Raw genomic sequence first — 12,231 nt, 5'->3', positions numbered from 1 at the left:
GTTGCTGAATGGCTGGGATTTTTCAGCTTTATAGCTTGCGGCTTCAGTGAGTTGATTCAACCATGCTGTGACTCTTTTAAGTGACTGGAGCTGTGCTGTTGAGTAATTTGGATTTAACTCTCCATCATTAAAATGTACAACATTAGGCCTCAAACTCTCCAGAGCTGATGTAAGGAGATTATTCCTCTAACTATGCTGCAAATGTGACACCATTTCCCTAAAATATCTTTAAAAAGCATGTAAGTGTCAATGCCAGTTCAAGGCCAATTAGAATCTGTCTTACTGACCGGATATCAAGATTAAAGTTAATCGGTCAAGCTAATGCTTTATTGATCACTGGAGTCTATTGGAGTAGACTTGGGTCACATTGATTGCTTCTGTCTGTTTATTGACAAAATTGGTAAAGGAATAAACCACCAACATCACTGCTCAGATAAGAGGAAGGTGTAACATTTAAATCACGTTGCATGATGCAGCGTTTAATTGCAGCATCATTAGTAGCGTCTGTGAGCTGCAGCTGTAATATGTGACGCAGTTGTAATGGTGGTTGGTGACGTGGGCGTTGGCTGATGTAGGTTGAGCTGGAGCTGGAACGGCTCGGTGGCTGTTTTACTGGGGTGGGTGCGAGGGGGGGCATCTGTCCTCTTCCTCTACGCTCCCATTACACAGCACTGCCCTTAGTCTTGTTGCCTGGCAACAGGCTTTGCCTTAAATAACCAGCTACTCAGACGGAAATAGTGCCGAGATATTGACAGTGTTGTAGGGTTCACTCCAGGCAACAGCAAATCATCTTTCAGATTTTCTGTTGTTTTTCAGGAAATATTCAGATGAGAGCGCACGCGTAAAATGTTTTCACTCAGTGTGTGTGAGCTCCAGGGGTTGGGATGGAGGCTGTTCCTGCAGAGATAGCCAGACCCTACTAGAATGCGTCATCCACGTAAGAGCTTCCCAGATGAGGCGGCACATCAGGCCGCGCTCCAAACCTGCTATTATCTATGCAAATGCTGCCACACTGGTGAGGAAAAGCCCGGGGATTAGGCCGACTATTCATCACAAAATGAACTGCCACCATCTGAAACACTCATTCTGCAGAGTAATCAATAACTACAGTATATATCTATGATCACGTTATCAATATCTAGTAGGATAGTAGCAGCAGGATTGTGGAGGAAGGATCTTTGTTTCATTTGATAGATTTTTACAGCTTCAATTATTGTGATCGATCTAAATATAAACCCCTTTGTTATCTAGAATGTAATGAGTAGTTTCCCCAGAGGCCACTGTAAGGTCACAATATGATTTCCTTGATATCTTTTATGAATCCTCTATTTTGAATGACTAATGCAAGTCCAAATCAAAAGGATCAGTCGCTGCCAGTATTTCTAAACCGAACAACAAAATAAGAAATGGAAAGCAGTGCATGCGACACAATCACAGGAAGTGGATTTCAAAACATTTAACTTCTTCTTTAAGCCAATATGGCGACGACGGCAATACTAAACTGGGTTGTTGGTGTTTGGCGATTTGTTGTGATTTGTGTGTGATCCCCGTTTCCATGGTTCTCTCTCTTTCTGCGTTTCTCCACGGCGCGATTCTCAATTAGGGACAAAAGACAAATGAAAACATGACTTTAAATGAAATGGGCACATGTCTCCGAAGGCAACTGAATACAATGATCTTAAATCACCCTTAATTAGACAGAGACTGAAATAGGATCAGTATGCCTCGTTTATTTGTGATATCATGGGAATGTAATATCTTTGTTCTGCACACTGACTTACTTACATACAAGGGGATTGGACTATTTATTTTTCAATATATCATTTTAAGGTATGGAATGAAATCGTTAAGCTCCCAAGATCTGCAATTATCCCATTTTATTCACAGGTAATTCATCTGATTAGCTGAAATGACAGCTATCCTATAAACTGACACTCTTGGATGTCAGCAGGGATTTATGCCCCATTGACTAAAATGTAGTTGTTTTTGAAACGTGCATGGGGGAATTGAAGTAATAGAAAATCTTAACTGATCTAAACATCTTCTAATCTAACCACCTTATAGAAGTATTAAGGGGCAAAAATGTATAATATATGTGCGATTCCGACCTTTGCCCCTGCTTATTTCCTCCAGTGGGTTCCTCATGCATCTATCGTGTTCTCATTATGTTCTTATACATTGGGAACAAGATGGATTTGTTCTTATGCTTGAAGTCGCAGCATTGGCTACAGATTGTTTGCAGATAATTCCGGTGTGATTGTTACTTGAGCGCTGGATTACAAAGTGTAAAATATGACTTCTTAAGCAGGAAAATAGTCCGACTGCCGGCGTGATGATGGAGTGCAGCCACATTGAAACGTGTAGCTTCTCGATGCGTTCCGCCCCAGCCGGCGCACAAAGATGGAGTGAGTTGTACCGTTTAATAACCTTTTCTCATAATATCCAGTGGCGTGATGGCGTAAATAAGTAAGTCAGCAGTTGGACTGGTGTGTAAATTGCCTCACAGTGTGCGGAGCGCCCATTTATCTTCAAGGAATTCTCACATTCAACACTGTAGGAATTTAATAAGGACTCACCCCCCCCCCCCCCCCTCCATGCACCCACCTACCCAACTGCAGCTGTCAGAAATGGCCTTGCAGTCTCATTTGCATTCAGGCGTGGTGCTGGTGGTCCTATTCAGTCAATATTGAAGCTCAAAGCATCTACATTAGGATCATCTTTTCTCCCATCAACCCCAGGGGAACTTGGCTGTGGCAGACGCGAGGCTTTGTTCACGAGGGAGAAGACAGTTTTTATTAATCAAAGGGAAATTGCGGCGGGGAGGGGGGAGGGAGGCACCGGGGGAGGCGCTCGACGTCTTTGTAACGGCTCAAGAAGGGGGGGGGGGGGGTGTCTCTGTGTGTGTGTGTGTGTGTGTCTGTGTAAGGTCAGCTCTGCGTCCGTGCAGCTTTCACTTCAGCCCAGTTCAAAAGGAGGTGTCATTCAGTTTCTGTGTGTCTTATTGTCCACTCAGCCAAAAGACAGTCAAGGACCCTATGCAGTGTCCCTCCAAACAAAAAAGTGTTTCAGTATGGTGGGTAGTTGTTGTGTGTGCGTTCAGCTGAGGTGAAAGCGTCGTCTCGCACAGTACTGGGACGACATGAAGTCCTCGTCCATATGTTAGTAATCTTTTACTGCAGTTCTTCCAGGATGCTGCATGGATAAATTGAACATGGTGTGTTTTTCCACAGGGCGAGAGCACAATATTGGACAAGGACCCGATGACGGAGGAGAAGCACGCCAAAAGTAGTGCCTCTTGTAAAGTTGGCAGGCCCGGAAGAAAGCGCAAGCAGTTTCCAGTGAGTGTCGATGTTCCACGCTCTGGATGTTTTACAGCTACACCCCGCATGCTTTCTTCATCGTGCTTCATATCAGTTTTCCAGGACATCATGGTCGCCGGCGTTATAACCGCCGCTCCTTGACCACAGCAACGTTCGTGTTGTGGATTCAACCAGATACTCAACCCAAACTCTTTCTTGTTGTTTCATATATAACTCCAACTGTATAAACCTCACACTCTCAAGCATCTGCTGAAAAGAGACTTAATCACTTCTCATCGTGCGTTTCAGACCAAAAAGGGACTAAAATAGTTCTTGCAGACCAGCGCATGTATAGCAAAGATGCACCGCAGGCTTAATTTCAGTTATTTAAAGCCACCGATTGTTAGCGGCAAGATAAGGAGACGCTGTGCTCGCAATCTCAGCGACTTCATGTTTTCTCAGCTGTAAACCTGAAGGAGGGGGAAGGCATCAGATCGCGTGCCAGACGCTCGAGCCCGATATGATTGTTCGCCGTTGTTTTTTATTAGAACTTTTCTTGCTGAGTGAGTTATGAAGTCATTTAGATTTTGTGGAATTGTAAGTTTCTTTGTGTCTCTGCTTGCCCCTTGCGTTTTAAGTCAATTCAAATACCCCAAAAACACATTTATCTCTGTTTTAAATGTATAGAATGAGTTGTTTATTTGACACTGCAGTATGCTGGAAGTGGTTGTTGGCTCACTCAAGTCTGTTTGCCTGTCTGAGCTGCCTGATTCACTCACTGTGACCTTTGCCCTCTGGCATGGTTCCACGTGTAGTTCAGTGGGTCACTAAACGTGTGGCGTAATTCTTGCGGTGTGTGTGTGTGTGTGTGTGTGTGTGTGTGTGTGTGTGTGTGTGTGTGTGTGTGTGTGTGTGTGTGTGTGTGTGTGTGTGTGTGTGTGTGTGTGTGTGTGTGTGTGTGTGTGTGTGTGTGTGTGTGTGTGTGTGTGTGTGTGAGCGTGAGCGTGAGCGAGCAAGGGTACTATATGAGTGTGTTTTTATTCATGCATGTGTTTGAGTGTCTGTGAGTATGGTTGTTTGCTAAACGCACACATGCACACACACACAAGTACAGTTTTGAGTTGGGTGAGAATATTAATGATGCCTGAACAGTGGCGTTGTTTCTTATTAGTCATGTCAAACAGGTTTAGTGGAGCCTGGCTGTAATTGAGGGCAGGAATGTTCAACATTTACAGTTAATTTGTTTTCACTTATTACAACTCTGATGTCATTTGAAGTTTTGTGGCTGGTGAAGAATGTTCCCAAAACCAAATTTGGCTCGACCTCACTTCATGATACAGTAGTAGCGCTTTCACCGAGTTTACTTTACATCACAAAAGGCTGTGGTCCGCACGATAGGCAATTCATTTATTTACTCTGACGTCTTACAAGTCTCACGGTGTCATTAAAGATCATATTCCTCTTTACTACACAACATATGGATCACATTTGCACATTTTACACAGAACCGGATCTTTGCAGTTGACAAAATCAATCCATCTGCACCACTGACACACTGTAGACGTCCCCACCTTACTCCTGCTCCACCCACATTCCGACAAAGAGACGGACAGTCCAGACGTCTGTAGCCATTAAACACAACACAGCTACTAATACTCCAACGTTTTTAGGGTTATGGGTAGGATCTTGGTTGGGGCTATTATGTTAGCAGGTGTTGTGAACAATCCGCAAACTTAACTTACTTTCTTTTTTTTTTACTTCCTCCAAGTTGATCAATTCATTGTTTTTTCTTACTGTGCTTATTGTTGCTTTAATGAGACGCACATATGGAGTATAGTGTGAATGTAAACACGCTGAATGATGCTTAAACGCTGCGGATGAAGCTGCTCTGCTTTTGACGTCCGTGTTGTCATAGACGTGCTCCACTTTCTGCTCCGAGTGACCCAGTAACAGGATTGTCTGAGGAAGTGTTTTTACAGCTATTTTTAACCAGTAAAAGACACTATGAAGTCTCACACACACACATACACACCCTCACGTTTTGTCCTCCTCACACATTTGGACTTGAAAAGATTATTTTCTAGGTCATCCGAAACAGATGGTGCGTTTTTTGTTTTTTTTAAAGTGTAAGTGATGAATCTGTGTTCCTGTAACAAAGTGGCTTTAGATGGGTCAGCTCTACTACTTTGCAGAGAATTAAATAGTTTAGCTGTGTTCCAAACTGGACGGACTGAAAAACCCCACCGTTGTCAAGCAGCCAACATTCCTCTCGTGTTTCCGCGCTGCCGTAATGAAGAAAGTTACACAAATACAGGAAGCTCAGTACTGTACTCGCTGAACTGAAACGTAATCCCTTCCTCACGTCCACCCTTAACGGTTGTACAGCAGATTTTCTGGCACAGCTTTGAAGTCTACAGCTTCAGTTTAACAGAGCTGAATGGGAAATGCCATAATTCACCCACTTTTCAGTGCAGAAAAGGTGGTACATGTTTGATTGCGTCACAGGTTTGAGGAGTTTATCTGAATTGAAATGAATAGCTGCTTTAATTCACATTTTCTGTCAATTGAACCAACAGTCAAGCGCTTTTCATCATTGTAACTCACTCAGTTGGGTGAATAATTGTAAATCCTGAAAGGTTTGTTTATTGCTCTGGCTGCTGCTGTGTATCCAGTGATATGTCATAACCGCTGACAAGCACGCTATTGCTGTACGCCCTCACAATATCAAACGGTAACATACTGCTACTGCACCGACAGTCTGTAAACTTGACAGATTGTCAAGATGTTAACGTTTCAACCTCCTCTCCCCTGCCTGTAGGTTGAGAGCTGTGGCTCTTTCAAAGATGGTTTGGGTGTGGGCAAAAGTTACGCTGGCGTGTGTAGGCCGTCCATGGCACTGGTCCACAACGGAGATGTGGGCGGGCACGGAGACAGGACGTCTGTTGCCTGCTTCCCCAAACAGGAGAAGAGGGAAGTGGAGAACGGGATCTTTCGAGACCCTTCCTCCTGCCGGGCAGAGGACAGCTCCCAGGGTCTGAGCCTGAGCCCCTCCCAGGAGAACGGATTCCTACCCAGCCGGGACGAGCAGGACTTTGATAAAGACAAGGAGGACGGCCTGACAACACCGCACAAGAAGCGAGGAAGGCGGAAACTGGAGCGTCCAACGAAATGTGAGTTCTGGCCCTGCTGGTTCAACTTTGCTGTCTTTTGATCTCTGCAACGGGGGGAAAAAAAACTGGAGCGCCAGAGCAGAGCTGCGGAGGAATGAAAAGTCAATGGATCAGAGTGGGTGTGCTTGAGCCTGTAGGAAGCGGGAATGTTTTGCATTCATGGTGCAGGACGGTTATAGTTACAGTTACAGTATTGTGACTATTAATAATCATGAAATTTGGTGATTTAATGTTTTCTTATATCTGAATGTCCCGGGGTGAATCTGCAATGTGCAGTCAGCACCAGAAAGTGGAACACAAGAGACCAATTGCATCTTTTCAATGCATGTAATTTGAGATAATTCCATTTGAGGGAGTGTTTGCACTTTACCCCCTTCATTAACAAAAATAACCAAAAAATGTTTTGTTTTATCAAAACATTTTTCTTCAAAGTTAACAAGCCAGAGTCTCTAGCAGTTGCACTCGCACCGTATGGAAGCAGACGGCATCAGAGTTACTGTAGATATGAATCAAGGGAGCTTCCCAAGCTTTTGTGCTGACAGGTAGCAGCAAGGCAGAGACGAACCATATCGGTTAGCCCCCGTCCCCCCGTCCCCCCGTCCCCCCACCCCCCCTCGCCATTTGCTTTTTAGTGCTATCTCTATCATCCCTCTCCCGCGCTCTCTCTCTTTCTCTACCGGTCAGCCACGTGTCTCCCTCGCTCCTCTCCCCGCCGCGGAGACATTGGCCGTGACCTTGATGAGGGGTGCAGTAAATAAAGCCAGGGGAGGAGCGACTCGTCTCCTGGCAACGCGCCTCTGTCGGGAGCTGGCAGGCCTCTGTTGTGGCCGCCTCCCTGTCGGGGGGCCCTGCCAGGTGGATGGCACCGTGCCCAGAACTCTTTACAAACTGAGTCTGCACTCCGCGTTCACCTGATCTGTGCTCTGATGTGATTTCTCCCTCATACCTGTCTCTCATATTCACTTTGAAGCAGTGACCCAGGATGACCGGCCCGTTTGCTTAAAAGGCTTAAAACAGGTGATCCGAACCCACATCTCAGCTTTAGAACCGTCAGGGGGAAGTGCTGGGGTTGCTTACCCTGATGACAATTACGCTACGGCTCTCAGACAACGGCAAGTCCACGTGATCTGCTTCTGGAAGATCAAATGCTAAACACGCTAAATTATTAAAGCAACGGTACTGGACTTTCACTGTAAACTGACCATCTGTGAAGTGCAATGCACACGAGATCACACCCTTTAGCAGCTGTGTGCAGATGTCCAGATCAAAGTTAAGTGTAATAAAAGCATTTCTGAGTGTCGCAGAAATGCGTATGGGGACCTCATTAATCCGGTTTGAGTCAAGAGAAGGTCGGTACATTGGTAGCGAGAGGAGAGATGGGGGTGTGGGGTAGAGTGGTGGATCGATCGCCAACCGAACAGGGTTTCTGTTATCCATCTGGAGGGCACAGGAAGGTTTTAAGCGCCGACTGGAGTGGAACCGAGCACTAGCAATACGAGAGCTGGAACAGGCTCAAACTGGCAAGGTATACTCTCTGTGGGCAACGCTAGCCGGCTCCCCTCACAAACCCAGTGACCTTGGCAGCCCGCACTACCTCACAGATTTGTTATATAGTCACTTATTCCCAATGAGGAAGGGGAGACCAGGAAGGAGCGATGGAAAAAGAGATGGGGGAGGGAAAGAGGGGGCTCAGCCACACATGGAACCAAGTTGAAGAGGCTGCTAAGAGAGCAGACTTTTGTTTGGGCAGGTCTGTAGGGTACTCCAGCGTAGGCAGTACAGAAAACACGCCTTTAAAAGTTGTCCTTCGCCTCTTAAAGCTCAAGTAGCACGGTAGTGTTTGAGATTGGACTCAGCAGATCACCGTGTTTACTCAGGCTGTGCCATCACGCTAATTTAGGCCACAGCTGCCCGGATGATTTGTGTGTACTCCAGTGGTGTCGTATCGCAGAGCCCGGCGCAACTGTAGAAACACTCGCTAACATTCGTATTTAACAATGTGAAATTAATACCGAAGGTGTCGCGAGCTTCTGTGATGGAGCAGATTTGGCTTCTTTATCGATTTTTGTTTTTCTGCCGCCGGGAGTGAAAAACCTGTCATGAATCATGAGTCCTGACTGCCGTTCCTAGTGTTTCAGTTGGGTGGTATCCATGCTCTTTGGCTAACCTCTCCGCTGCACTGCTGAACACAGGAAAACAATGCTGTCTAAGAATGAATAACATGCCCTCGTTGTTATGGACCTCCGGATCTTAAATCTTGGCCCTGTTAATGGGAAATCCCAACATTTAAGACCTTTTTACGAGACTCTGGTTTTAGTGCTCATTTCATAAAAGGTCGACATATTTTCTCTGCTATTTCCGACGGTCGCTTCCTCTGATGTCCATAAGGGCATCATTTACTTCACTAACCTTTTTTCTTTCTTACGAGGTGTTGATAGTAAACCAGAATCCCAAATCTTTATCATCCATGAAATAGGAGACTTTAGTGTCGGTACAGCATATTTTATAAGCTCTACCGCTATTTCCTGTTTCAGTGCAGAGCAATACCGCTTCTGTCTCACACCTCAGTCAGACTTGCCTTCTGTTTCGGCCAAATGAAACTCAAATCCTGACCGTGCTCGATGTTTGGACGTCGGCATGGAGATAATATCGTATATGCCGCAAAGTGAAGTCCAGAAGTGAAGCTTGTATGTTGTTGCCTTTAGTGTGTCAGGCGTGTGGGAGGGTTCCTGCTAATAGCAACCAGCTGCAGCTCTCCTGATGGGGGGATATAAGGTCAGGAGTGTGACATTTGCCAAAGTAAACTTGGCCCCTCTCCACACTCATCATAACCTGGGCAGCCACTCCAAACCTTCTGGATTGCATCAAACCCCTCATATGGCACCTGTGTATGAGCTCCTGTGATGGAGCCCATTCTGAACTCATGAGTGAGGAGATTCCCCCGAGCCAGTGTTTCTCTGCAGAAGCTCCTCCGTTTGATCAAACATGCGCTTAACAGGAAGATGGGAAGGGAGCCTCACAGTTGGGATTAATAATTGTGCTGTATGTTTTATTGATGAAGCAGAGGCCACTTTAGGTTAACACCCGTACACGGAGAACTGATGTGGCTAATCTCCAATCACTTATGAATGATTCAGGCCATCCATTATGTCGCTGTCTCCCCTTTAGATGTGGAGCACAAGGAGGAGGACGGGGGTGACGCAATCAAGACCGAGGTAAGATTTCTGCTTTGCTGTGTCTTTTGTTCCCATGCTGAAGTCTTAAGAGGTGTCATTCACAGCTGTGGGCGCTATAGCTTCCTCTTGGGATGAATTACCTTTCCAGGCTCCGACTACCATGTGTTACTATGTTTGCCAGCATGATAGATGGCCCTGCTACTGCTTGAGCTCCTAAGCACTTTCTTTGCTTTACAAAGGACAATTTTAGTCAGAGAAAAAACGGACTATAAACGAGTCGTCTGACACCATTGCTCTTGGATGTTCTTAGAACAATCCGTCCACAGGAATAGCATCAACCTGTCGTCAGCAGTTACCTAGTGATCATTTCTTCTGTCTCATTACTCTTCACCGCACTGACACCTCGTATGCTTGTTGACGGGCTGAGTTGGCAGCGGAACAGCCAGCTGTTGTTTTGCATGACTGGTACCTGGGTTACCTGGGTTACCTGGGTCGCGTATCCTTAAAGTACATCTATGAACCCAACAGCCATTTTTAGAAGTAGAGACGGAACCATTTTCGAGGTTCAGAACAGAGCAGTTCTTCAGCACACTCGTGAAAGAAATGGTACCTAATGGTGTATAGATTTGAAATATCAAATACACTTGGAACCTTCTGCTATCTGTAGACACAGAGGCCCTTGAAACTGAGCTTTGTACTGTGGGTTAGATAGTGTGGCATGGCTTTTTGACCATTCACAGGCTGATGGCTCCATGAAGCATGTCAGTAATTGTCTCTCTAGTCGTTAGTCGACCCCATCGCCTCCACTGCAGAGATCACATTACTCATGCAGCAGTGGTAGTTCAAGGCGCAAACTACCACTGCACCCACTTAGGACTGAGTGCCGAAGCGTCTCAAAGACTAAACAGCGAGTCCCGGTTGCCTTGAACTGCCTCTGTTAGAAATGCACTGACCCGGATGGTGAACATTCATAGACCACATCATTCACTTGTTAGCTACAATCTGTCTCACTGGCACTGGGCGGATTGAACCTCTACGTAATGAATCTGGATGCCCCCTTACCTTTTAGAAACACTAAAACCCTCGAAAGGAGGACTGCAGAAGCTAATGTTTTTGTTTTTTAACACCTCAAACAGGGAGGTCGAGGGAGGCTGCGAGGGGGAGTTGGTTGGGAGATCAGCCTTCGTCAGAGGCCCATGCCCAGAATAACCTTCCAGGCTGGTGACCCTTATTACATTAGCAAGCGGACCAGAGAGGAGTGGCTGGCCAAGTGGAAGACGGAGGTGAGTATCTTCTCCGATCCAGCCACCATCTCAGCGGGCGATAGATAGACAGCAGGACAGGAGACTGCATGCCATGTCATTCCGACAGGTCGACCGGAAGTTGCCAGGGTGAAAGTCAGGACTTGTGGTGTATTTACGTCCAAGTGTATTTGATGGGTCATATGATATCTCATGAAGGTACCATTTATTTCAAGGGATTTCCATTGGGCGTAATTGGTTTCTGCATCATCCTGCTTTTATTCTTGATCACGTCTGTTGGAGGCTTTGGAACAACTCATGCTTTCTGGGTGTTTCCATAGTCATGTACTGTGTTAGAGTCTATATAAAAAGTCATGCTAATACATAAATAAATGATGAGTATGTGTTGTAGCAGTTTGAAGAAGCACACAGAGTAATGTGTCATATGGAATATTAATAAAAGCTCTAAATGCAGCATGATGTTAATCCTTTTAAACGTGACCATTTCCACATTACTCACTACTTAGTCATGTTACATATAGCATAACTCTTGCTCTTAACATGATATAGTGCAACTTCGGCTGTTACATAATGGCGCATCTCCATAGTAACAACTCGGGGGGGCCATCCATTTCTCTTGCCTCCCTGCCCCCTCTGCTCTCCCGGAGGAGGCTTGGAGAACCGGCCATAAAAATGTCTGCGTAGAGGAAATATTGCCAAATTAGCGGGACATGCTGGGGTCTCGCATGCGAAATGTCGTAAAATACCCAGGGAGTGGACAGCTCACGTTTTTCCCAGATAGCGGTGAGTTTGCTTTTAAACAAGTGGCTGTAGAAGCTGGAGATTTAAGGGGAAATCTGTGTTGTTGTTTTTTGTCGTTTGTTTGTTTGTTTGTTTTGCTTTATTATTTGGTCGTTTCCGTGTGTTTTCTTTTGCATCAAGTTCCTTTTCTGCAGGCTCATATGCAGCCTGCAGTTCTGGTTCTGTTCTCGGCCACAGAGCGTTTTGCTGTAGCATGTTACTGCAGCAGTCACACTGGGCGGACATGCTGGCTGAAAGGGTTAGTGCTGTCTTGCACTTTCTTTAGGAATCCCTTTTTTTTTTTTTCAAACGTGCCTTGTGTTACAGTGGTCTCTCTCTCTCTCTCTCTCTCTCTCTCTCTCTCTCTCTCTCTCTCTCTCTCTCTCTCTCTCTCTCTCTCTCTTCCCTCCCACCCCCATTCTTTCGCGACCCTCCCCCAGCTATGGAAATGAACTCTGTGCTATGGATATGAGGGTGAAGATGAGGTTTGCAGCAAATTTCCAGCCCTGCTTGCAAGACAGCCTCTTGGCTCGCTGCCAACATT

At 45.7% G+C, this 12,231-nt stretch overlaps 1 protein-coding gene across 5 annotated transcripts in view; it reads left to right on the top strand.

The window, feature by feature from the left end:
- The window catches only part of LOC143006026 (DNA (cytosine-5)-methyltransferase 3A-like), a 28,433-nt gene that overhangs the window by 1,635 nt on the left and 14,567 nt on the right, over positions 1-12,231 (top strand). For 3 of the 5 annotated variants that reach the window (XM_076157340.1, XM_076157341.1, XM_076157339.1), the window contains exons 3-6: positions 3,231-3,338; positions 6,118-6,469; positions 9,638-9,684; positions 10,782-10,928. In XM_076157340.1, coding sequence (XP_076013455.1) covers positions 3,231-3,338; positions 6,118-6,469; positions 9,638-9,684; positions 10,782-10,928 — 654 coding nt within the window. The remainder of the gene's footprint in view (positions 1-3,230; positions 3,339-6,117; positions 6,470-9,637; positions 9,685-10,781; positions 10,929-12,231) is intronic. The other 2 variants (XM_076157343.1, XM_076157342.1) reach the window with 1 other exon arrangement.

Source organism: Genypterus blacodes, unplaced genomic scaffold (genome assembly GCF_046128005.1).
Source record: "Genypterus blacodes isolate CSIRO-AG114 ecotype Tasmania unplaced genomic scaffold, CSIRO-AGI_Gbla_v1 ptg000073l_1, whole genome shotgun sequence".
NCBI classification, from domain to species: Eukaryota; Metazoa; Chordata; class Actinopteri; order Ophidiiformes; family Ophidiidae; genus Genypterus; species Genypterus blacodes.
This window is presented reverse-complemented; position numbering and strand designations above follow the sequence as displayed.